General features: G+C 40.5%; 1 protein-coding gene across 1 annotated transcript in view; it reads right to left on the minus strand.

Annotated features, from left to right (window-relative positions):
• Positions 1–14038: 14038 nt before the first annotated feature.
• Positions 14039–23268, minus strand: part of ABHD17B (abhydrolase domain containing 17B, depalmitoylase) — a 51712-nt gene continuing 42482 nt past the window's right edge. The window contains exons 3-4 of the mRNA XM_004713814.2: positions 20499–20678; positions 14039–15580 (exon numbers count right to left, since the gene is read on the minus strand). Coding sequence (XP_004713871.1) covers positions 15361–15580; positions 20499–20678 — 400 coding nt within the window. The 3' untranslated portion in view covers positions 14039–15360. The remainder of the gene's footprint in view (positions 15581–20498; positions 20679–23268) is intronic.

Here is a 23268-nt window from a genome sequence, read left to right on the forward strand (position 1 = left end):
GCTATTCCCGTCCCTGTCATTATTGGCTTACCACTCACCTCACCTCCTCTTCCATGCCCCCCACCCCAGAATCATCGGTCCTGTTGCTGTCTCCATGGGGTTGCTTATCCTGCTTCTTATATAGACACCAACAAAAGAGAAGAAGAAAAAGAGGAAGACCCTATAAAGAGTTACAAGTCTAACTGGTATCCTGAGCCAGAGTAGATAAATATCTCTGTTAAATAGTGAGCAGGACCTGTTATAATCCCTCAGCCCAATCCCCTTTTCTTCCAGTGTTCTATATCCTGGGACCTGCTTACCTCACAGCACTCATACCTTCTTAGTCCTCAGCCTTTGTGGCCGAAAGGCACGCATCCTAAAGGTCTTTATTGCTCTTCCTGCAGTTAGGGATGGAGCAGTCTAGTGCCCTCCCCACCCCCACCTCATTACACCTTTAGACTTTCAGTGTGGCCCCCTTGTGAGTAGCCCCCAGCCAGTCCAGGTGAAGTGCCAAGTGCTGCCCCCAGAGTCAGAGGTCTACAATCAGGATTCCTCCGGGATTCCCAGACAACCCCCCCCCAATCCCTGGTCTGTTGCACTCTCATCTTGGTGTTTGCCCCATGTGTGCACGTCAGACCAACCTCTCTCCCCGGACTGTGTCTTCAGGGCTGTCCTCTATAGCGCTGTCATCTAGGGAGAGGATGTCACGTCTCCAGCTGAGGCCAGCCCTGCAGTCATCCCTGGGAATGAGCTGCTCTGAGCATAAACACTGCCTTCAAGGATTGGCACACTGGAATGAGGTCTACTCTCAGTCTCCCTTTCCTGTGGAGACATAAGCAATACCCCGCCCTTGTGTAAATTGGTACCCTGGTCGCCCATTGCTGTCTTTCCCTCCATCACCTCTGTGGGCCATAAAGGCATATGAGAGGGATGGAAAAGATGTCTTTCAGCACAGGTGCTATCTGCATCATTTTGTTGTTGATGCTTATTTATTCATTTTTGTTTGATGACGTATGTATCATGGGGACTGGTCTCACGCATGCCGGCATATGTGGTCCTCAGCCCAGGAATTGTGTTGTGTGCATTTTCTGTTAGGCCTGTTCTGCTGTTTGGACTTACCTCCGTGGGCTATGTTGTATTTGACCTTTTCGTACTTGGCTAACCTCACTCAACATAATATCCTCCAACTCTTTCCACGAGATGAGAGTTCCTCTCTCAACACGCCCCCTCCAACATTTATTGCTTTCTTTCTTTTTTTTTAAATTGGGCTATCTTTGGGGGTGGTAGGTGGTAGCTCCTAGTTGTTTTAATTTGCATTTCCCGGATGACTAATGATTAGGAACATTTTCTCATATGTTTATTGGCTATTCAGGTTTCCTCCTTTGTGAATCTTCCTTTCATGTGTTTTGCCCACCTCCTCAAGGGGCTATCTGTTTTTTCTTGTAGACTTGGAGGATTTAATAATAAGTCTTTTATCTAGCAAGGGTGGCGGGTGGGCCGCAGGCTGGGAGTGGTGGTGGGTGGGGCCTGTGGGTCACAATCTGTGGCAGGTGGTGCATCCAGTTGCAGGTCATGGCAGTGTGACTACTGCTCGTGAGCCGCAGTGGGTGGTGCAGGCTGCTGTGGCTCTGGTCCCAGGCCACGTGCTCAGCAGCTCGGCAGCACACTTGGGTTGGTGGGGAGCAGGGCAGCAACACCCTGGGGACGGTTGGCTCACACGCTGGGACAGATCCTGGGGTGCTGTGAGGCCAAACTTGATGTCCTGGACCTCCCTCTCAGCTTCCCAATGCCCCCAAACAGCAATCACCCACAGAACTCCCAACATGGTTACCTGTACCTCGCTGTCATATCCCTCTTTTATAGTCTTTTAACAAATACCTTGTTTCTCTTAGGCAGACATTAAAGCATAAAATGTAGAGGTGAAATGTGACCAAAATAAGGGCTTAACAAATATAGGAGAGGCAAGACAAATTCTTCGTCATACTTCCAGAACATCTTATCAAAAATTATTTGGAGCCCTGGTGCCACTGTTGGGTAAGCGATGGACTGAATCAAATCCATGAGCCACTCTTCAGGCAAAGGTGAGGTTCTCTGCCACTGGGAAGATTTACAGCCTCGAAAACGCTATACATGGCTTTCAATGTGATGGGAGGGGTTGGATGGGTTACTGAAATTCAAGTTATTAGCCTAAAATCTTTTCTTAAATGTTTTACTTTTGTGTACCTCATAAGATAGGACATGTTCCTTGATTGACAAGGTGTTTGGGTATATTTACAGCTATATTTACATTAGGCTTCCTCCTGATTATGTACATATTCGTTTGAAATGATTTCTTAGTTCTAACAGCTATTGCATTGTCTTATCTTCTTTCTAGAATTGATTGTACCTCTTGCTTCATTTTCGAGGTCACTCTAAATTTGACTTCTGAATCCCTGATGTTTGCAATTGCTAAACTTTCTGTCATTATGACTCTTAAAGAGAGCACTTTCAAATCCATCATCTTGGTCAAAAATAGCGATTAAATAGCGCTAAGCTTAAAGCTGAATGAAGCATGCCACATGTTCTGAGACATTTAGAAGACATCTTCTAAACACGGGCAAAAATTGGAACTCACAACTTCCCCCTCCTCCTCTCACAAAAGAAGACAACAACAGTAGCATGCTCCAGGAAAAACAACATCCTAGTAGTTAGTGTTAGAGATTTAGATCTACTAGACAAAACTAATTCCCCTGAGCAGCCATTCACTAATTCTTCCCCCAAGTTGGGGCAGCCTTGACTCTGGCTGTCTGGCTATAGCATCTACAGTCTCAATGGGAGGCCTGTTTTAGGGTACAAGAGAGACACTCCCTTCCACACCATTCTGAAACAACAATTATGATATAATCCTCTTGGGGGGCGGGTGGGAACATAAAGTAAAAGTCAAATATAAAAGTCTAACACTGACTTTCAAGAATGTTCATACTGCTCAATTATAAATTCACATATGAAAGCACTTCCTAAAAAGCTGTTAGGTGCCAGCAAGTCGGCTCTCACTCACAGTGGCCTCTGTACAACAGAATGGAACATCGCCCAGTCCTGTGCTTTGAGGCCGTTGTTGCAGCCACTGTCAATGCAGATTGGCAAGGGTCTTCCTCTTTTCACTGCTCCTCCATGTGACCAGACATGAAACGCCTTCCCGGGAACTAGTCTCTCCGGATAACACGTCCAGAAAATAGTCTTACAGCCATGTAAGACATTATATTTTTCCTGGGCAGGGGGGAAATCATCACAATATTATAATAGTGAGTAAAAAGAAAACTTTACTCAGCCCAAGTGGCAAAAAGAAAAGAGAGATGGGAAATGGACCAACATACTGTCAAGGCTTTGTCTTGCGGAATCCCAAAATACATCCTAGATCTGGTCTTTTTATAGAGCTGGTAGTGGGTTGGTTCTTACAACAGACGAGATAAACAGAAACAGTAGCTTCTGCAAAGCCGTTCAAAGACGTTATGATAAAGGCAGTCAGGAGGAGTCCTTTGTTGATCCAGCAGGCTAGATGGCTCTCCCGTATTTGCATATCGGTCTGGAGGAGGAACTTCCTTGTGTCTATCCTTATTCATTTTGTATCTTCCCACTTCATCTATTTCGTTTTTGCCTATGTTCTGGTGTATTCAATGTGTATGTCCCTCCTTCATCCTCTTTTACGTAAGTAGCTTGCTTCTCCCCGCCTTACTGGATGACCAAGATTGCTGTGGGAGTTACATAATCTGTTGTCAATTTGAGGCTTAAGAGTGAAGGGGTGGAGTTTAGCCTGCTGATCAGATCCCATCTTGATGACCTCATTTGGAGGCGTTAAGGAGATAAATAGCTCAGTCCTTGGGAGGCATTCTTGTTGACAAGCCACATGGAGACAGGCTAAGGGCAGCCAGAGCCTCAGAGCTGGAGAAGCCAGACCCCTGCCAGAGCTGAGATGCTTACAACATGACTGGATCCACAAGACTTCCCACCCACTGGCCTGTGATCTTTCTGCTTTCAGCGTCTTGCATGTGTTTCGTGAGTCTGAAGAGGAATTTAGAGATTGGTATTGGACATACAGGCTAATATCAGACTTATGGCTGGGATGTTCTCTCAGTATTCAGTTGCTTTTGTATATAAAGCTCTTTCTTACACACGAGTCTCCCTGGATTTGTTTCTCTAGTCTACCGGGACTAACACAATTGCTCAGGGCTACTGTCCTTTCCTGCCTCCTTGGATTCTCTTTGGCAGCATGATGGTCAGAAAGTGGATGTAGGGGACTCAAAATGGCATTTGAACTAATTTTAAGGCTTAGGATGAAACCAGGGCTCTATCAGGGGTGTCTTTGCTTTTAGGCACTAACTCAAACTACTTGTAAACTCCCTGGCAAAAAAACCAAACAATAACCAGCTATCACCAAGGCCCTGGAGGTCTAGTGGGTAATGCTTTATTAAGTTGCAAATCACAAGGCCAGCTAATTTGATCCCACTAGTCGCTTTTTGGGAGAAAGATGAGGTTTTTCTGCTCCAGGAGAGATTTACAGCCCTGAAAAGAAATCGAAAGGAGGCAGTTCTACCTTGCCCTATAGCGTACTACAAGTCAGAACTACAAGTCAATGACTTTAATCACTCATGTCCAAGAAGCCCTGGCAGTTTCGTGGTTGTACATTGGGCTGCATTCTGGAAGGTCGGCGGTTCAAAACCACCAACAGCTCTGAGAGAGAAAGATGGGATTTCTAGTCTCATAGATACTGCCACAGAAACCCACTGGGGGTCACTATGAGTTAGCATTGACTTGATGACAGTAAGACGTGCAAGAAATCTTTTTGGCTTTGTTTCTCTAAATTTTATTCTGTTGTTGATTAGAATGCCGTTGGTTCTTCCTGAGTGTACTTATCCACAGATTCAACCAACTGCCTAAGGAAAATACTTTTTGGTGAGGAGCAATGAATTGGTCAAAGCAATCTCTCGAAGGTCAAAAGCCACTGGGTAGATTCCAACTCACAGAGACCCTATGGAAAGAGTATACAGTCCTTTTGGGTTTTTAAGACTTTAGATCTTTGCAGTAGACAGCCTCATCTTTGTCCTGAAGAGTGGCTGATGAGCTCAAAGTGCTGATCTTTTTTTTAACAGTCTAATGTGTATCTCACTACATCACCAAGATTCCTTCAAAGGCCACGCACGCCCCAAACACCAAACTCACAGTTATGAGATTCTGACCCACAGTGACGCTACAGGGCAGGGCAGTGCTACCCCTGTGGGTTTCTGAGACTTTAACTTCTACCTCTTTGTAGTAGAAACCTGGTGGTTCTGAGCTTCTAACCTTGTAGCTCAGTGCTTAACCCAATGCAACACAAGGGCTATTCTAAAAGGCCAAGAGGGAGCTGTAAAGTGCTACTTACATAGTGTTTACATTATATTAGGTATCATAGTAATATAGAGCGTATATAAAATATATGGGAGGATGTGCGTAGGTTATATGCAAATATTATGTATTCTATATACGGCACATGGGCATCGAAAGTTTGCTATCTGCAGGCGTCCTGGGACCAATTCCCGGTGGATTCTGAGGGATGATTACCCACAGCAACATATACACCAATTAAAGTCTGTGTACAATTTAGAAACTCTGATTATATTTTTTGAAGTGTGCAACCATTCTCATCCTTCTCTGAGTTGTTCCTCTCTCATTAACTCATTTTCCCCTAAGATCTAATCTTTTGAATGACTATGGTCAATTTGCCCTAGATAAATGGTTCTTAAAAGAACATGATCCTCCAGGCAAGCGTTTGTTTTGTTTTGTTTTACTGTTCAAACTCGACTATTATCAGATATTAAGGCAATTGCAGGGACTATTTTTGAGTTAGAGTTTAAAGATGATCTTAGAGAAATAATTTCAGGGCTTATCTACCCTCCGTGTCTCCAGAAGATCCATGTGAATTAAAAATTCTGCTCTGCATTTCCTCTTTTTGATCAGAAGCCTCCTCTGGAATCTGATCAAAAGTTTCAGTACGGAGAGGCAGGCATCAACCAGTTCCATTGATGATAACGGAAGCAGTTGTTCATGAAGCTAAATAGCCACATATTTCACATCCTCTAGTTTCCGATTTTTCTTCCTCTGTTGCTTCAAGTGAATAGATACCATTTATTGTGTTTTACATGGCTCCTGACAAGCTTTTGTGCCCCTATACACTACAAAATGAAGTAAGTGGTAGAATAGGAGCAACTGTCTTATTTGGTCAATTAACTAGGATGTTCCATAAAAGTATGACCCTGAACCTCTAAACCAAGGAACCAAATCCCATAAGGTGGTTGGTTGTATGAGCAGCCTCCGTATCGACACTTTTTTGGTGTCATTGTTGTAAATCACATATTTTTGCCAGTTCAACTTTTTACAGGTTGGTTTTATAATGTATCGACAGTAATTATAATAACCAACCGTGCAGCCCTATACTTAATGACTCAATACAAATTTCCCATTATTGTTAACATCCCTACCCCGCTCTTCCTGCCCCTGCTAATCATTAAAAAACTTTTGTTGTCTCCATACATTTGCCTTTCATATGAGATCATATGGAAGATGAGGCTTTCTACTCTTTGGAGGACTAAGTCTCAGAAAGCCATAAGGGCCGTGCTGCCCTGTCCTAGCTGGTCTCTATGAGTGGGAATCAACCCAACAGCAGTGAGTTTGAGTTTTTTTGACGGGGTGAGTAAAAGTCCATTGTACGCAGTGGTGGCATTCACTCAATTAAGCAGAACAGACACCTGTTTTTTGTTGAGTTTGGCAAAGTGGTTGCTAAAATGGTACTTGTGAACAGTGTTTTCCCTAAGGTGGCACACAGCTGGGTAGCCACCCAATGTGGAAATCACATATTCACATTCCTTAGTCTCTAACGTTCATCTGAGCAACCGCATATTCTAAGCACCCGCAGTAATGTTCATTCAGTCCGTAAGTATAAAAAATTAGATGGAACTAGGTTTGTAATATTTGTTTAGTCATTTCATTCAACTCTATACTTTTGATGGAATTATTACATTTTCCTTTGCATTTGTTATTTCAGTAAATATATAAGAGGTAAAGATAAAGAAGTGCCAATCAACGAGAGGGTGACATGCTATCTCATTCGTTTCAGCTTTGTGTTTTGCCCCAAATTCCCACAAGGTCTTATGAGTGAAGTATGCAGTTCTTCAGTGTTCAAAGAGCTAAAAATATTGTCAGAACAATTGCTATGTTCAGCAGAAGTGGAAAGGGGTTTTTCAAAGATGAACGCAGTAGGTTCAGAGAAGTTGCCAGTTTCTATAATATTAAACATAATGACTATTGTCTAATTAGCGTACACGAAAGGAATGGAATCCTACGCCTACAGTAAAATGATCGTTAAGGATAAATAATCAAACAGCCGGTGATGCTCCCATAAAAGTGAAGACTATTGCAAATGAGCATGTCAATCAAGAAGCAATATGGAAATATTTTAAGTAACAGTTTTACTGTATTTTTTCAAGTATTACTTTTTGTTCTTATGTAACTATATGAACTAATAAACTACTGTTCTGTATATCATTAAAAAAAATACCTGGGTCATTAGGGCAGTGAACTGGTTAAACGATTTGAATCCCATCACAGTTTGCATGTATATACACTTTATCTCTTCATCTGCTGGTGGGCAGACTGTTTCCACTTTCTTGGCTATTGTGAACAGCGCTGCATTGAGCACAGGTGTGTAACAAATCTCTGAGTCTCTGCTTTCCATTTTCTTTGGTATGTACCTAGGAGTGGAATTGCTGGGTCTACTTTTAGTTTTTTGAGGAACCACCATACTACTCTCCGGAGACTCCCACTTTGCATTCCTACCAGTAATTGGTTTGGGTGCCAAACATTCTTGCCAACATTTGTGGTCTTCTATTTTTGTTTTAATCTTGGGTCATTGTGGTAGTTACATAATCTGGTGTCAACTTGCGAAGGGGTGGAGTGGCAGCTTGAGGACCTCATTTGGAGATAAATAGCTCATGGGAGGCCAGATACACTCTCTCTGCTTCCTCTTCCTCCTGACAAGCCAGATGTGCTGTGCTGATGGAGCCAGAGCCCTGGACCCATGCCAATGTTAAGATGCTTCCACCACCACTGGATCTACAAGACTTTCCACCCACTGGCCTGTGATCTTTCAAATTCCTGCATTCAGCGGCATCATTGCACGAACATATGGGCTAATATCAGATTTGTAGACTTAACTTGGACTGGGAGGTTTTAATGTACAATTGCTCTTTGATAAAAAGTTCTCTCTTACACACGAGTGTCTAAATTGCTTCTTTAGTCAACCCTGACTAACAGTCATCTTGGTAAAAATGAAATTTTACCTCATCTTGATATTGATTTGCCTCTCCCTGATGGCTCAAGACGCTGTAGCATCTTTTCATGTGGTTGCTTGGCAGCCATTGGACTGTTCTCTTGGGTGATCTGTCTATTCAAGTCCTTGGCTCAGTTTTGACTGGGTTACTAGTCTGTATATGATGCTGCCATTTTGTATTTTTGGTTATTAGATTTTTGCTACAGAATGGTTTCTGAAGATATTCTCCCAGTCGGCAGCTTTTCACTTTTTCAAAGCATTCCAATGAATAAGAGTTGTAAACTTTTATGAGCTATCATTTATTTATCATTTGCTGTTAGTGCTTTTATTATTAGATAGTCCACTGTTGCAAGTTAGGCCTGCTTGTTCTCATCTGGTTACTTTTTATTTGCTTTTCTAACAGTTAGTCTTAAAAACACATCTGAGAATAATTTCTCTTTGGCCTGTTTGGGGCACTAAGATTTCAGAATCCCAGGCATAAAAACAAAGTTTCTGACAATAAAGATCAAAAACCAAGACTTTTCCTTAAGTCACAAAAAATAATATATAATAGCATAAAAGATACCCTTTCTTCAAAAAGGAAGAAACCCAGGAACTCAAATTCACTGCTAGTGTCAATTCTGACTCACAGCGACTCTGTAGGACAGATTAGAACTCTCCTCTGAGTTTCTGAGACTAAATCTTAACAGGAGGGAAAACCTCTCTTCTGTGGAGCTTCTGTGGCTAATGGCTGACCTTAACACAATCAATTCTTATTGTATGTAGTCCCTTCTGGTTTTATTTCAGAGGCAGTCCCACTTATTTTACTGAGGTATAAACATATTAATCAATCATGTATACTTTTTCACTTGGTACTACATTGGATATATCAGACTGTTGATTAATCATTCTTCGTACTATCACATTGATTCAGGGAGTGACTACAAGTTATTTTCTTGTGTCACCCACCTACCCGGTTTTGGTTATTATTGGGTTTTTCTGTGGTGGATGTAGAAGACTTGGATGTCAGACTTCCACACTCAAAATAACCTTAATAGCTTGAATCTCAAAAAAGTTTTGAAATTTGGTGAAGAGATTAGCCTCCGATCAACCAGTCTTAAACTTGAATTTATTTACAAATTTAGAGTTAGGTGTTTGAATACAAATATAGTGTTTCATCTTAGGAAGAAGTATACTGTAGAATGCTGACTAGACATTTGGATTCATGTTCTATAAATCCACCATACTTAGCTGGTACTCTTGAAAAGGGCTAGAAGGATGGTAATTTAAAAACTTTAATTATAATTCAGATGCTTTTCTATACATAAATCTTTACCTCTGTATCTCAATTAAGCAGTTCTTTGTTTAGTGGGGGTGAGGGCGGAGAAAACAAATCCTCAATTCTGAACTAATCAAGTATTACAGTAGCAGAAACTTGCATTTTACCAGTAGATAAAAAGTATTAAGAAATATTTAAAACCAGCAATTAATTTTTCTGATATTAGAATATATCGCTTTAAAAACCGTACTATTAACTTTTTGTTTTCAAGAATTATTATCCTTGTATTATGCAAGTTTGGTGCCAGCAGATGAAGAAATTGATCACGGGAGTAGCTCATTTCAATTCCATTTGGCTCCCACCAAAGAGCCAGCTGTGGGTTCCTAGCTTCCAGCTCACAATTGTAGAGTCTATTGCTGTAGCTCCCGGTGGTCATTGCCAGGTTAGATGTTTGCTTTCTGCTCTAGTATTATTCATTCGGTGAGTCAAGTCCACTCAGATGTGGTGGCAGACAAATGCCTCTTCTCTATTTTATACTCAATTCTGCAAAGTAAAGCTCCTATGTCATTCCAAGTACCATACATATAAATTGTTACATTTCTCAGTTACTGGACACTTGTGGAGTATATTGTTTTCTGAGAAGGCAGATGCTATCGTGGGATCTGACTGTATTGCATATTCTAAAGCAAAGCAAAAAAGCTAACAGGTTAGCCATAACCATTTAATAACTACCTTGATAAATTTCTGAATGTAGTTCTTTATTCTTGTCATAATTTGTAGCCTGTGTTGCTGAAGCAAGCACTTGATTTGATTCATGTAACTATGATAACCACCCTAACTAGGTTTTAATATAACTTAAGGGCTGTTAATGAGTCTAGCAAAAGTATTGGTCACTTTAAATATACAAATCGTTAATTGGAGAAATGTCAAAGGCACACCTACCAATTTGGTTTTCAATGAATAACCAGCTGATAATGCTTTGAAGGAATCCAGGCACCATTATTGAAAGTACCATGGATGCCAAATGAACAAACAAAGCTGTCTTGGAAGAAGTACAGCCAGATAGCTCCTTGGAAGATAGGTTGGTGAGACTTCATCTCACGTACTTTGGCCAGGCAAGCAGGAGAGACCGGTCCCGGGAAAAGGACATTATGTTTGGTAACGTAGGGTAGCAAAAACGAGGATGACCCTCACTGAGATGTACCGACACACTGTGGCAACAAAGGGTTCAAATATCACAACTGTGAGAACATGGCAGTGTTTTGTTCTGTTGTACACAGGGTCACTATAACTGGGTACGCAATGGCCAGCATTTAGCAGTAACTTAATAAAAAACAAAAAAGCCCAACGATCAATTGCTATCAAAGATGAGTGTGACTTATAGTGACCATACAAGACAGGGTAGAACTGCCCCCTGAGGATGTCAGAGACTCTTAACAACTATAGGAGTAGAAAGCCTCATTTTTCTCCCACTAGAGTGGTGTTTCCAATTGGTGATCTTGTGGTTAGCAGCTTTGCTTATAATCTACAATGCCACCAGGGTTCATTTAACAGGCAACATTAAAGAAATAAAAGTATAACAAATATTGGACAACAAACCAGCTTATATGCACTAAAGTTCCAAAGGACAAGTGGTTTATCTAGAAAATTTTGAAGAGATGATTGCTGATGTTAAAAAAATAATTTCCTGGGGGAAGGAGGAGCTAATAGCAATGATGACTGTATTAACTCCACTCGAGGGGAAACAAATGCAGAACTGCAGGTGAATACATCCGATGGTGTAAGCTAGGGCAAAACACACACACACACACACACACACACACACACAATAGGGGCTCTTGGGGAGTAGGGAGGGGGATAATGGGGAGCTGATATCAGAGTTTTAAGAAAATGTTTTGAAAATGATGGTGGTAGCAATTGTAAAATTATGCTTGCATTAACCGAATGATGGATTGTCATATCTGTAAGTGCTCCCAATAAAATGATTAGTAAAAAAATTAATTAAAAAAATTACCTTCATGTATTTTTTTGTGCAGTGAAGGACTTACATAGCTCTAGTTTTAAAAATTTTTGAAATTTGAGTTTATGTAGCTTGCCATACCTTTTCTTGAAACAAGCTTAAATTCAGTTTTATTATGTAGAATGTCTAAATGTACCATCACTGTTTACAACACAATGGATGTTTACCATTGTTAAAAAATTCGCTTTCATGAATTAAGCTTTCTTAACGTGGTGACTCCCTCAGTAAACACTAGGGGGAAAACCGTGCGATATATTCTTAGGTATAGAACTAACTAGCAATTTTGCATTTAAGTGAGAATCAAGGTAAAGTTCTTCTATACCTATTCTTTATTTTTGCACTTACAGTACATGACAGCCCATTTTCTTGATATTAGTTACTATCTAAATTGCATCATGTTACTATGTCCAAAGGCCTAAAATCATAAACAAGATAAGTGAGGTGACTCTAGCCATGGTTAAAAATTGACTACAAATTGACACGAGTCATTACATAAGGGTGGGATGAAGAGATTTAAACATGATGTTAGAAATGGCAGGGACATTAACCAACCTGTCCAATCCCTAGATTAATTGCAGATCTAATTAGCATCAGCTGACAGCCCAGCTAGGCATGCCAAGTGAATTCTTTTGTCGACATCTTCTGGATGAACTGATGTTCTGAGAACGTAGGGGAGTCTAAAAGGTACGTACAAGCTAAAAGGGCTCTTACATTGTACATCTAGAATAACTGGCCACATCATGCTAATTTCTTCTGTAGAATCCAGGACAGATGTCACTCAACTTCTGCTCCGCTGCGTCGTGAAGTGTCAGATTACCCAGCAAAGCAAGGTAGTGAACAACTTACATTTTTTTCACAAAAAAGATTCTGCGTTAAAAAAAAAAAAAAAAGATTCTGTGTTTTAGGTACGGCTAGTTTCTCTCTTCAACTCCACGGCATTTCCTCTACAGAATCAAAGCCTCTTTTCAATTTACAATTCCTGACAGTACGCAGGGTAAGCACAGGCTTACTTGTGCTTATTTACCAATCCGTAGTTAGTGTTTTCCAGCATCTGCTGACAATTTCTCTCACTTGGTGGTAATAACATATAATCCACCTGGTGGTCAAGGCCGCTTTTATCCTCAGGAGACAGCCCCTTTCCGTAAGGGACACAACTACGTGTTCTTTTGTTACACTGAGCTCGATCATGCCACTTGGCACTTTTCTGTTTAAAGTTCTGCTTTCTGGATACCACTGTTGCGTTCCCTTCTTCCGGAATGTCTCCCTTGGGCTATCCACGTCTAGTAAATTAATGGACATCCTTCAGAGCTGCATTCAAATGCCATTCTTCATGGGATGCTTGTGTTTAACCCCTCCCAAGAGTACCTTCTCACTTACTGTAACCCTATGACTCTCCTTCGGTCCTTATCGAAAGTCATAAATACATGTGGAATGAATGAGGCATCTGTCCTCTGGGGCACACTCTGAAGTCTTTGAGAACATGGTCTGCCATCTTTCCTCATTCCAGGGCCTTCCTCTGTTTCACTGCCCTTTCCCTTCGGGGCTGGTAACGTGGACTGGTTTCTCCTCTAAGTTTTGCTACGTTTGCCCCTAAGGAGCAGCTGGCCTCACTTCTTCCAACACAGATTGGTTTGTCCTTCTAGCCATCCGTGGCACTTTCAAAATTCTTCTCCGACGCCACAATTCCAATGCATCAATGCTTCTATGTGTCAATGTCCACCTTTCACACGCATCTGAGGCAATGGAGGAACGCCACAGCTGGGTCCGGCGCACCTTACTTCTCAGAGTAAACACTCTAAAGATGTTCTGCATTATTTAGGTCGTCTTGAAATATTTGTTGAGTGAATGAATGAATGCTGAATTAATAGTATGACCAATATTTAATATTTCTCAGGTTATTACAGAAAAGACTTAGCTAAACATTGGTTATATATTGTTCACAGCAAAAAGTTAGGAGCACAAAGACAAAACTGAGGAGGAAAAACAAATCTCTTCAAAACAAAGAAGTGATAATAAAAGAACTTTAATTATAGTTATACTCTGTGAAGGATGATAACGGTTCTCATTCTTTCTGGTGATGGGCAGGGCCCGAAACAAAACAGTTGATTCTGGTTTGACTCCCCGTTGAAAGCTTGTATTTCCAACCCAGACACAGGAGACTACAAAATTCCTAGAGAAATTCCACAATCTTTTCATACCATCTTTCCACATTTTTTTTTTAAGTCCCCCACATATAGTGAATCAGGAGCTACATTTTTTAAAATGATATATAATAAGGGTCACTTTGGAATCTATTAAGAATCACCTGGAGATTTGGTTAAAATGTAAACCATGACTCAGAGGGAATGGAAGGGCAAATTCTTAGCAGGGGATCAAATAAGAATTCTGGGTTCGAAGCCCTGGTGGAGGGTAGGGAGCATAGAAGAAGGCAAACAAGGACAGCTGAGTGATATACTTTTGTTTTACTGTTAATTAGACACATCTGAACCAAAGCATTCACAATACTTGATATACTTTGAAGAAAATCTACTATAGTCTTAGACATAACCACAGAACAAGCAGATCAATTAAAACTACATAAGGCCTTAAAATATATCCACAGTGTGTATTATTTCAATATTCATTCATTTACAAATTAGACTACATACCATTAATTTTATTTTTCTTTCATTGTTTTATTCAGGCAGGATTCATTTAAAGAAAGGCAACTTAGTCTGTGTGTGTGAGCTTTATTTTTTTTACTATATTGGTTAATATAAAAGTATGAATTAAATGTTTTGTCATCTTCTATATCTGGGTGAGGATCCATGAAATTCTCAGTCATCCAAAACAATCAGTCCCACTCTTAAAAGATTCAAAGTGAACTTGAAAAGGGGCCAAACCAGCAGTCTGTTTGTGGTCCTGAAGAACTAATGGACTCTCAGGCTTCTGAGAACCGCAGTTCCCCTGGGTCAGTCAAGGTGTACAACAACAGTGCATACAGAAGCATTCTTAGAGCTCTGAATACCTCTTAGATAACCAGAATGAACAATTTAAGTCGTTGCCTCACAGTACCAAACGTCTAAAATCAAAAGGGTTAAAATTCAGTGCTACTATGATCTCTCATTTACAACATAGGTAGCTAGTTGGTAAACTGATGGTGTAACAATTAAGACTTATTTTGTTGTTGTTGTTAAGGATAAAATGTTTGATAACCAGAGAATACAGAAAATTGGATGTATTTTACAATAAGATAACTGTTTAAACCTCCATCCCTGCACAACAGGGTTGAGGTCCACTCCAGTGAACTCTTATGTTTCCCCTACTGGTTTTTACAGTTTATTCCATGTTGAGTACTTGCATTTTGATATACAGTGTTTTTCATCTTTAAAAGAAGGATATTACATTTTATACCAGGATAAGATTTAGAACATTGAGATGTTTTTAAAAATACTTATAAATTTGTATTTGATATGCAAAAGCATTTGGCAATACTTTTACAGCATTTGATTTTTATAGAATTAAAATTTCATACAGTACTCATCTTGATGCTTAAAAAAAAATTCACAGAAAAAATATAAATTACACAGCCTGACTTGGCATGATACTGTTATTTCCAGTTTCTGGTAATTAAAACCTTCATTAAGTCTGTTAACAAATCATTACCTGTACATTTATGAAGGCAACTGACATGATTTGTAAACAAAACCTTCAGGTTGTATGTCATTTACCAAGGAGTGTAGCTCAGTAAGAAAAGAAAACCCGGTATGCAATTTACAGAATATTTTACAAATTTACCAGTTCCTGTGATACAAACTGTTTTAATCTTTCAAGATACTGTCCATAGAGTTCCACATCATTGTGGCCAGCTCCTTCGACCCACAGAGGCTCCACGGGTCTTTGGCAGCGCTCAAACAACGCAAGGCCGTGAGAAAAGTCAATGACTTCATCTTCAGTCCCATGAATGATCAATACTGGAGAGGTGATCTTAGAGATTTTGTCAATGCTAGATGTAGGGGTAAGAGGGAAATCAATAAGTCAACTATAGAAAGACTATAAAAGACAGTTTCTTCTGCTGTTTGACACAAACAATACAAACACGAGAATGCTTTTGAATCAGTTCAGAAGGGATGGAAAACTCTTGGATTTCAAGGAAGATTCAAATGCCATCTTTTACATACCCAAGGACTGATGTGAGGACAGGAACTTCATACACTCTGTTGCAGAGCCACTCAGCAGCTAGTATGGCCTACCTACACCACTTTATAATATTCTTTTTATTGTTCCACAAAGAAACTTAGAATTCACCAAGAAGGAAACTAATAGACATTTTGCATAGTACAGGTAGTTCCTAGGTTATAGAAGGACATCAGTTCCTTGCCTGTTAAGGTTATGAAGTCTTTTCTTGCTCTAAAACCCTGAAAAAACAAAGCCCCTGCCAGTGAATGGACGCCAACTCATAGCAACCCTTTTCATAGGCAGACAGCCTATCAAGCTGCTGGTAGGTTTGAACTCTCAGACTTGCAATTATCAGCTTACCCAACAGCATCACCAGTTCTCCTTAAAAATCAAACAAAACCCACACAAACCCAGTGTCACTGAGTCGGTTATGACTCACAGCGACCTTTTAAGGGCCACGTGGGTTTTAAGGGCCCTTTTAAGGGCCGTCCCTGTGGGTTCCTGCAACTGTAACTCTTTGTGGAAGTAGAGAACCCTCTGCTGACTCTGCACATCAGCAACGCAGCACATCACCACCACGTCTCCTCGTGGTGAAGCCAAGTGCCACTGAAAGACACAGGAGCAGATCTCGTTATGCTATCCCAAACCACCAGGTGCTCCGCAGAAGACAGACAGGGCTTTCCACTCAAGTAAAGTATACAGTCTTGGAAACTCACAGGGGCAGTTCTACCCCATCCTGTAGGGTTTTCTGAGTTGGCATTGACTCGATGGCACTGAATTTGAGCCTCCTATGAAAATGAGTGATTATTTAAAAAATTATATAAAAAAAAATTTTAAGGCACAAATGCAAAACCATAACAGAGATTTGGTGCTGGAGAACAAAGGGATATGTGAGATGATGAATGGAACAGACAGGAGAAAGGACACTTCTAAAGGGGCGGAGATAAAGGGAACAACCATTCAATACCATAGAGCATCCTCAAAGGCAAAGGACATGAGATGAAGACGTTGGGGAAAACATATAGGATTTGATAAAAAATCTCTTTCGGCTCTCATCCCTTTTATGAAGCGGAGTAACTGTCCGCAGTCCCTGCAAGGCAGAAGCCCCGAGGGTTTGTAAACGAGGACATTTCAGACACTTTTGGGTAGTGCCAGCACAAAGAACAAGCAAGTATATACACACTGGATGGTATGGACCCACCTTCCTACCCACTTGGCTTCCAAAATCCTGGCAGCCAGGTCTTCATCCTCAGTCTAAGGGAGTTTGGAAAGTCTTTTGGGAGACTGTATCCACCTTAAAAGGGATGACTTATGAGCAATGGCATGGGAGGGGGAGTTTCCCAACTAACTGGCTTGGCCAGATCACCCTCTAGTGAAACTCAAGAGCAACAAGCCTTCATTGCTTGCTTCAGATCAGCTCTCTGGTCTTCCACTCTCTCCTTCATGAACGGATCACTCAGGATTACCAAGCAGCAGAAAAAAATCACTTTGAATACAAGAAAAAGATTAAAATAAACAAAATTCTAAAAGGCAACCTGGAAAAACAGAAATGACTTGGAAATGACATCTCAAAAACAGATTAAGAAAAACCTCACTTTTAAAATCCTTTAGCAAACAAGTATACAACAACCATACAATAAGAATGGAATCTTGAAAAGTTAAATCCTGATAGCAGAAGTGAAAAAACTAACTGAATTGTTACAAAAGCGTTAAAAAATTCCGCAGAAGGCAGAGCAAAACAACTGAAAATAAAAGATGGATACTGCAGGGCCTATTTTAAAAGGTCCTTTATATACAAATCATGGGAATTTCAGGCACTGAAAACAGAAGATCAAAAGCAATGATATAATTATAGGCTGCATTTGGTTAGAAGACTGTAGTATATATAGCATTTGCTGTCAGAAATATGTTCAGCATTGAGGAATTTAAGCATAAATTTTTAAAAAATCTTGTTAAATTGTTTTGTTAGTGCAGCCCTTTCTTTGGGTGGGCCAGAAATGAACACGGGAGATAGGCAGAGAGAAAAGTTGAGATAGCATCACCGAACACATCTCTCTATCGCTCCTACCACTCACTCACTTGATTAAGAAACACTAAGCTTACTGCCACTGAGTGGATGCTGACTCACAGCGAGTCTACAGGACAGGGAAGAAGTGCCGCTGTGAGTTTCTGAGTTCTAACTCTTTACGGGAGTGGAACGGCCCTCATCTCTCCCTCAGAGCGGCTGCTGGTTTCTTACTGCCAACTGCAGCAACACTTGTAATAACCACCATGGCAGCAGGGCACCGGCGGGCTCACTGGATCATAGCAGTATATAGAATACATCGGAGGTGGTTCAAAAATTGTGGAAAATAGAACTATAAGACAATGGAATTTTCCCACAACCCTTTTTGCAGCTCCCTTGCATACCTTCTACTCTTATTAACTTTTAAGGCACAAATGGACACAAAAGAAAAAACATAAAACCTTCTAACAGGCTGCTTTAGTGAAGGCAAAAAAAAATTTTTTTTTAATTATCTTTCCTTTCTTACAAAGAGCCAAGGGATGGCTTTTTGCTCCTCTGATCTACCCCACCCCCACCCTATTTGTAATGTTGCCAACGGGGAAAAGGAAGTAAGACGGAAATTTTCCAGTTTCTTCTACTGAGAAAAACAAGGCACTGGGTCTTTTCAAAGTATGAAGAGGGGCTTTCCTCTCTTAGAAGCATGAAATAGAAGTAATATTTTCAAATCCACTATTATTGTATGAGGGCAGACCTCCACACCCTCCCACCCCACCCCGCAACTCCCTGAAAAGATCTGCGCTGGTGGAGCTTTCAGAGCACACATTTCCTCCCTGCTAGGTGAGCACCCAGTACTTGCGCTGAGTTAATGTGCCAAGTGGGGAACCAGGTGGCGTCACCTGGGAAAGTTCTCTCTGGTCACAGTGAATTTTTTTGTAAAAGCAGTTTTGCTTAAACTTGCTTAAACAAAATTGTGAAATTTTGTTTCCTGCTCAGGAAAACTGATATTAAACACAGTTTATAAGGACAGTGCTATGGGAAAAATTCAAGTGTATGCGTGGTTTTCTTGTTTCAAAAAAAGGTGAAATGTCCATTGATGACAAACTTTGTTCTGGACTTCCGTCAACTTCCCCAATGGGCAAAAGTGTCCACAAAATTTGTGCACTTGTGCTTGAAGACTGATGACAATGGGCCATTAAACAGATGGGGAAGTTATTTGGACTATCTTGGAGCTCGGTTCAGCAAATCTTAACAGGAACAGTTGGGAATGAGAAGGGGCGCTGAGAAAGTTGTGCCTCAGGTTCTGACCAGCAAAAAGAGCATTCAATGGAAACATGTTGTGCTTTGAAAGAATAGTTCCAAAGTGATCTGTCCTGGTGACGAGGTATGTTGCTATTCTTACAACCCCGAAAACAAACCTTAATCGAGCCAGTGGAAGATGCCATCCACACCTGGCCCCGCAAAAGCTCATCAAGTGAAATCAAAGATCAAGATGATATGTATTTGTTTTTTTGATGTGAGGAGGACAGTGGACTTGGAGTTCGTTCCACCAGGTCAGACTGTTAACATCAAGCTTTCTATTTAGAGCAGTGGTTCTCAACCTGTGGGTCGCAACCCCTTTGGGGGTCGAACGACTCTTTCACAGGGGTCACCCGATTCATAATAGCAGCAAAATCACAGTTATGCAGTAGCAATGAAAATAATTTTATGGTTGGGGGTCATCACAACACGAGGAACTGTATTAAAAGGTTGCAGCATTAGGAAGGTTAAGAACCACTGATTTAGGGGCTCTGAAAAGTTTGCCTAACAGTGTGCAACAAAAAAGGCCTAATTTGTGGGAGACAGGAAACTGGTTTTGCCACCACAACAATGCACCTGTTCACGCATCCATTGCAGTGTGCCAGATTTTTGGCAAAGCTCAGCATGCCTCTCTTGCCCCATGCCCCTTACCCACCTGACCTCTCTCTGTGCAACTTCTTTCTGTTTCCTTGAATAGAGAGGGACATGAAAGGACAGTGATTTGACAACACAGAAGAGGCGAAGAAAACTATGAGGGAGGTGCATCCAAACAGATGCATTTGGAAATGTTTCCAGGAATGGAATCACAGATTTGACAAATGTGTAATGGAGAATATTTTGCAGTTATTAAGGTTGTTTTGTAAAAAAAATTTAAATACATAGCTTTGAAAAAACATTTTTCCAATTTTGGGGGTGTATTTCTTCATATATATGTAGACTTTGTGGGGCTAATACTTAAGTCCATTCAGACAACATTTTGCAATTTACTTTATTTTGTAAATTAGGTGTCATTCATTCAACCCCCACTGATTTATGTATGTGTCTTATTTCCCTCTACTTCTCCTCTCGTTCATCGACATCATCTCCATCAGCAGCCTAGATCAGAAACCTGGAAATCAGAGCCAAGTTCCCCTCTTTCACATCCTGCATTTAGTCCTGACATTCAGTTTTTGTCGATTTTATTTAATAAATCCATCCTCATATCAGTAATACCAATGCTTCCTTTGGGAATAAAGCCCTGAGGATTATGTCTGCCTACTCAAACATTTCAGCCTCCTGACTGGGCTACCACAACTTGCTTCAGGAATTAATTTTTCTCAATTCTGTAAAACTGAAGTTCATGGATGCATGGACTACCATGAATACTTTAAGTGACAGAAAATAATTTCTCCCCTACCGTTTCTTGGAAATTCATTATTGTATTATTTTGAATATCGCTACTTACTTTGGGAACGCGTCAAAACAGTAGGTTTTCTTGGTATCAGGAAAAGCAACTCGCATTCCCGAGGTCAAAGGAGAATGAAGAATAACAGCAGCACTCTCATACCGAGCAGCAAGGTCCACTGATGGGACTGTCCCTATACTCTGGCCATATATAATCACATTTTCAGGACGAATGCCATATCTAAAAGGAAGTTAAAAAAAAAAGAGTAAGACTAGTATAAAATGTTCAAATCATTTCTAAGTATTTGATCTTAAAATAGAATGTTTAACTATCACTACCACATATAATGTTGAACTACGATCTCACTTAAAACATTTTTTTGTTTCAAGTTTACTTTTATGTCGGGGATGGGGGTGGCGGGGTGGGCGGGGGGGTGTCGGGAGGGGAAGAAACAAGATTTCTACAATTTCAACCTTTAGAAATGAGCACATTAAATCAACAGTATTTTAATGTATTCATGTTTAATAGATGTTTAGGGTACTTTCAAAAGTTCTTGGAGAAAAAAAATCCAAGATTTTAAAATTCCATTTCCCATGAGATTTTGGAAGCAGCCTTATATATAGTTAAAGTATGGGATGAGTAAAATATATGTAGATCCTATTTATTATGGCCACTGTTTTAATTATGTGACACAGTTTCAATAAATATGTATTGGGCACCTAATATGTCCCAGGCACTGGTACTTATCTACTGGCAAACCTCAGAGATACTGTGGGTTCAGTTCCAGCTCACCATAACAAAGAGAAAATTGCAATTAAAGCAAATAACCCCAATTTTTTGGTTTCCCAGTTCACGTATTTATACCACACTGTACTCGATTCAGTATGCAATAATTATGAAATAGCTTGAAATACTGTGAGATTGAAATACAAAGCAAGGATATGGTGTTGGAGAAACGGTTGCTGATGGATTTGCTTTAACAAAAGGTTATCACAAACATCAGTTTATAGAAAATGCAGTATCTGCAAAGCACAACAGAGAGCAAGGTATGCCTATAAGTATAACTGCGCCAGCTGTGAACCACTTCCAGGATAGATGAGATAATCCAGACTAATGTGGGGTTAAGGGTTGGTTATAAGGGCAAATATGCCTTTTCTTTTTAGAAGGAAGAGATCACTCATTTCTGGATGCTAAGGGCCATTTGCACAATAACCTTCATTCTTTTGGAAAGCAAGTAGAGCTTTTATAGAAATTGAGCATTAATCAGGAAAGGACAAGGCAGCATGTTTCATGTGTTCTTCTTGAGGACCATGTGACATACTACCCAGGGTTTCTCCCAGGCAGCCCTACACACGCAACTGAATGTGCCCCAGAGGTTTGGTGCAATCTACCCCAGAATGATTATGAACGTTACAGTAAGCCTAGAGAAACCTTTTCTTTGTAACAGATCCCAGCTTCAAAGGAAGGGAGAGGGGAATGATCATTTACAGATCACCACAATTCTTGAGGCTACACGGTTGTTCTTAGTTGAATAGCTAGCTGCATGGGTGGTGGCCATTTGTGCTTGTTTGTCTAGGCAAGCAATGACAAGGCCCTAGAGATGGCAACCAGCAAGGATTCAAAGCAATAGTGGAATTTCAGAAGGACTTTACAGATCATACAATTTATTCCAGTTACCTACTGAAAGATGTGCAAAGTCAAAGTAACTTAGTGACAGTCCTGCAAATAGAACCCAGATATCCTGTTTCCTACGCTGGCGCTTTTCCCATTACAGATTTATAAAATTCACTGTCATCAAGTCGATTCTGATTTACAGTGACCCTGTAGGACAGAACTGAATTGCCCTTTGGGGTTTTCTGGGCTACAAATTTTAATAGGACCAGAAAACCTCATCTTTCTCCTGCAGCTGGCGGGTTCAAACTGCTGACCTTGTGGTTAGCAGCACATTATGCCAATAGGGATCTTTTTATCACTATAGCAGAGAAAAGGCTTACTGACTATGGGGGAGGTTGCATATACTGAACAGCCAGTTGACAAGGAGTTGTGTCGGACTCTTGGGACACCATGCGTATTCAAGTAGAGCTGTGCTCCACCAGGCTTTCAGTGGCTGATTTTTCAGAAGTAGATCAACAAGCTGTTCTTCCCAGGCTGGAACCTCCAATCTTTCAGTTAGCAGTCAGGAATGTTAACCCTCTGTACCACCCAGGGTCTCCACGTTAGGCCCTTACTTTCTGTTTATCCATCAGAAGATAAGTAATAGCAGATGTTCAATTTTCCTAAAACGAACACCCAAATAATAAATAGTTAAGATATTTATGTTTTGTCTATTCTATTCTGATTCCTTAAGCCCTAACTTTTTACTCTTACCAGTAAAGGAAATATATATGTTCTGTTACACGGTAAAATTCCAGAACTGGGAAGAATCTTGAGATCATTTAATTCTGTGGAAATAATTTCCCAGAAAAGTAAACTGGAGTTTACTTTTTTAATATGCACTAAAAATCCCACCTAAGAGGAAAAACAAGTGTGAAATTCTGTGCTAAAGTAGTGTGCGGTGACTATTTAGGAACTGATCTAGTCTGCCCTTGTTCATCACTCTACTTTCTGTGCCTATGACTCACCCATGTAAACTATGTGCACACTTACTGACCTTGTAGGATAGATTTCTGAGATTGTAAATCTTTATGGGAGTATAAAGCCTTCTCTTTCTCCCAGAGTGGCCAGTGTTTAAAAACTGTAGTTCAGTGCACCACCAGGGTGCTTATATAACATGCACTGCGTGGTATGCAAAAAAAAAAATCATACTGATACATGTGTTGTTTGCATAAAA

This window comes from Echinops telfairi, unplaced genomic scaffold (genome assembly GCF_000313985.2).
Source record: "Echinops telfairi isolate 266 unplaced genomic scaffold, ASM31398v2 ScPeMD7_22;HRSCAF=79, whole genome shotgun sequence".
Taxonomy (NCBI): domain Eukaryota; kingdom Metazoa; phylum Chordata; class Mammalia; order Afrosoricida; family Tenrecidae; genus Echinops; species Echinops telfairi.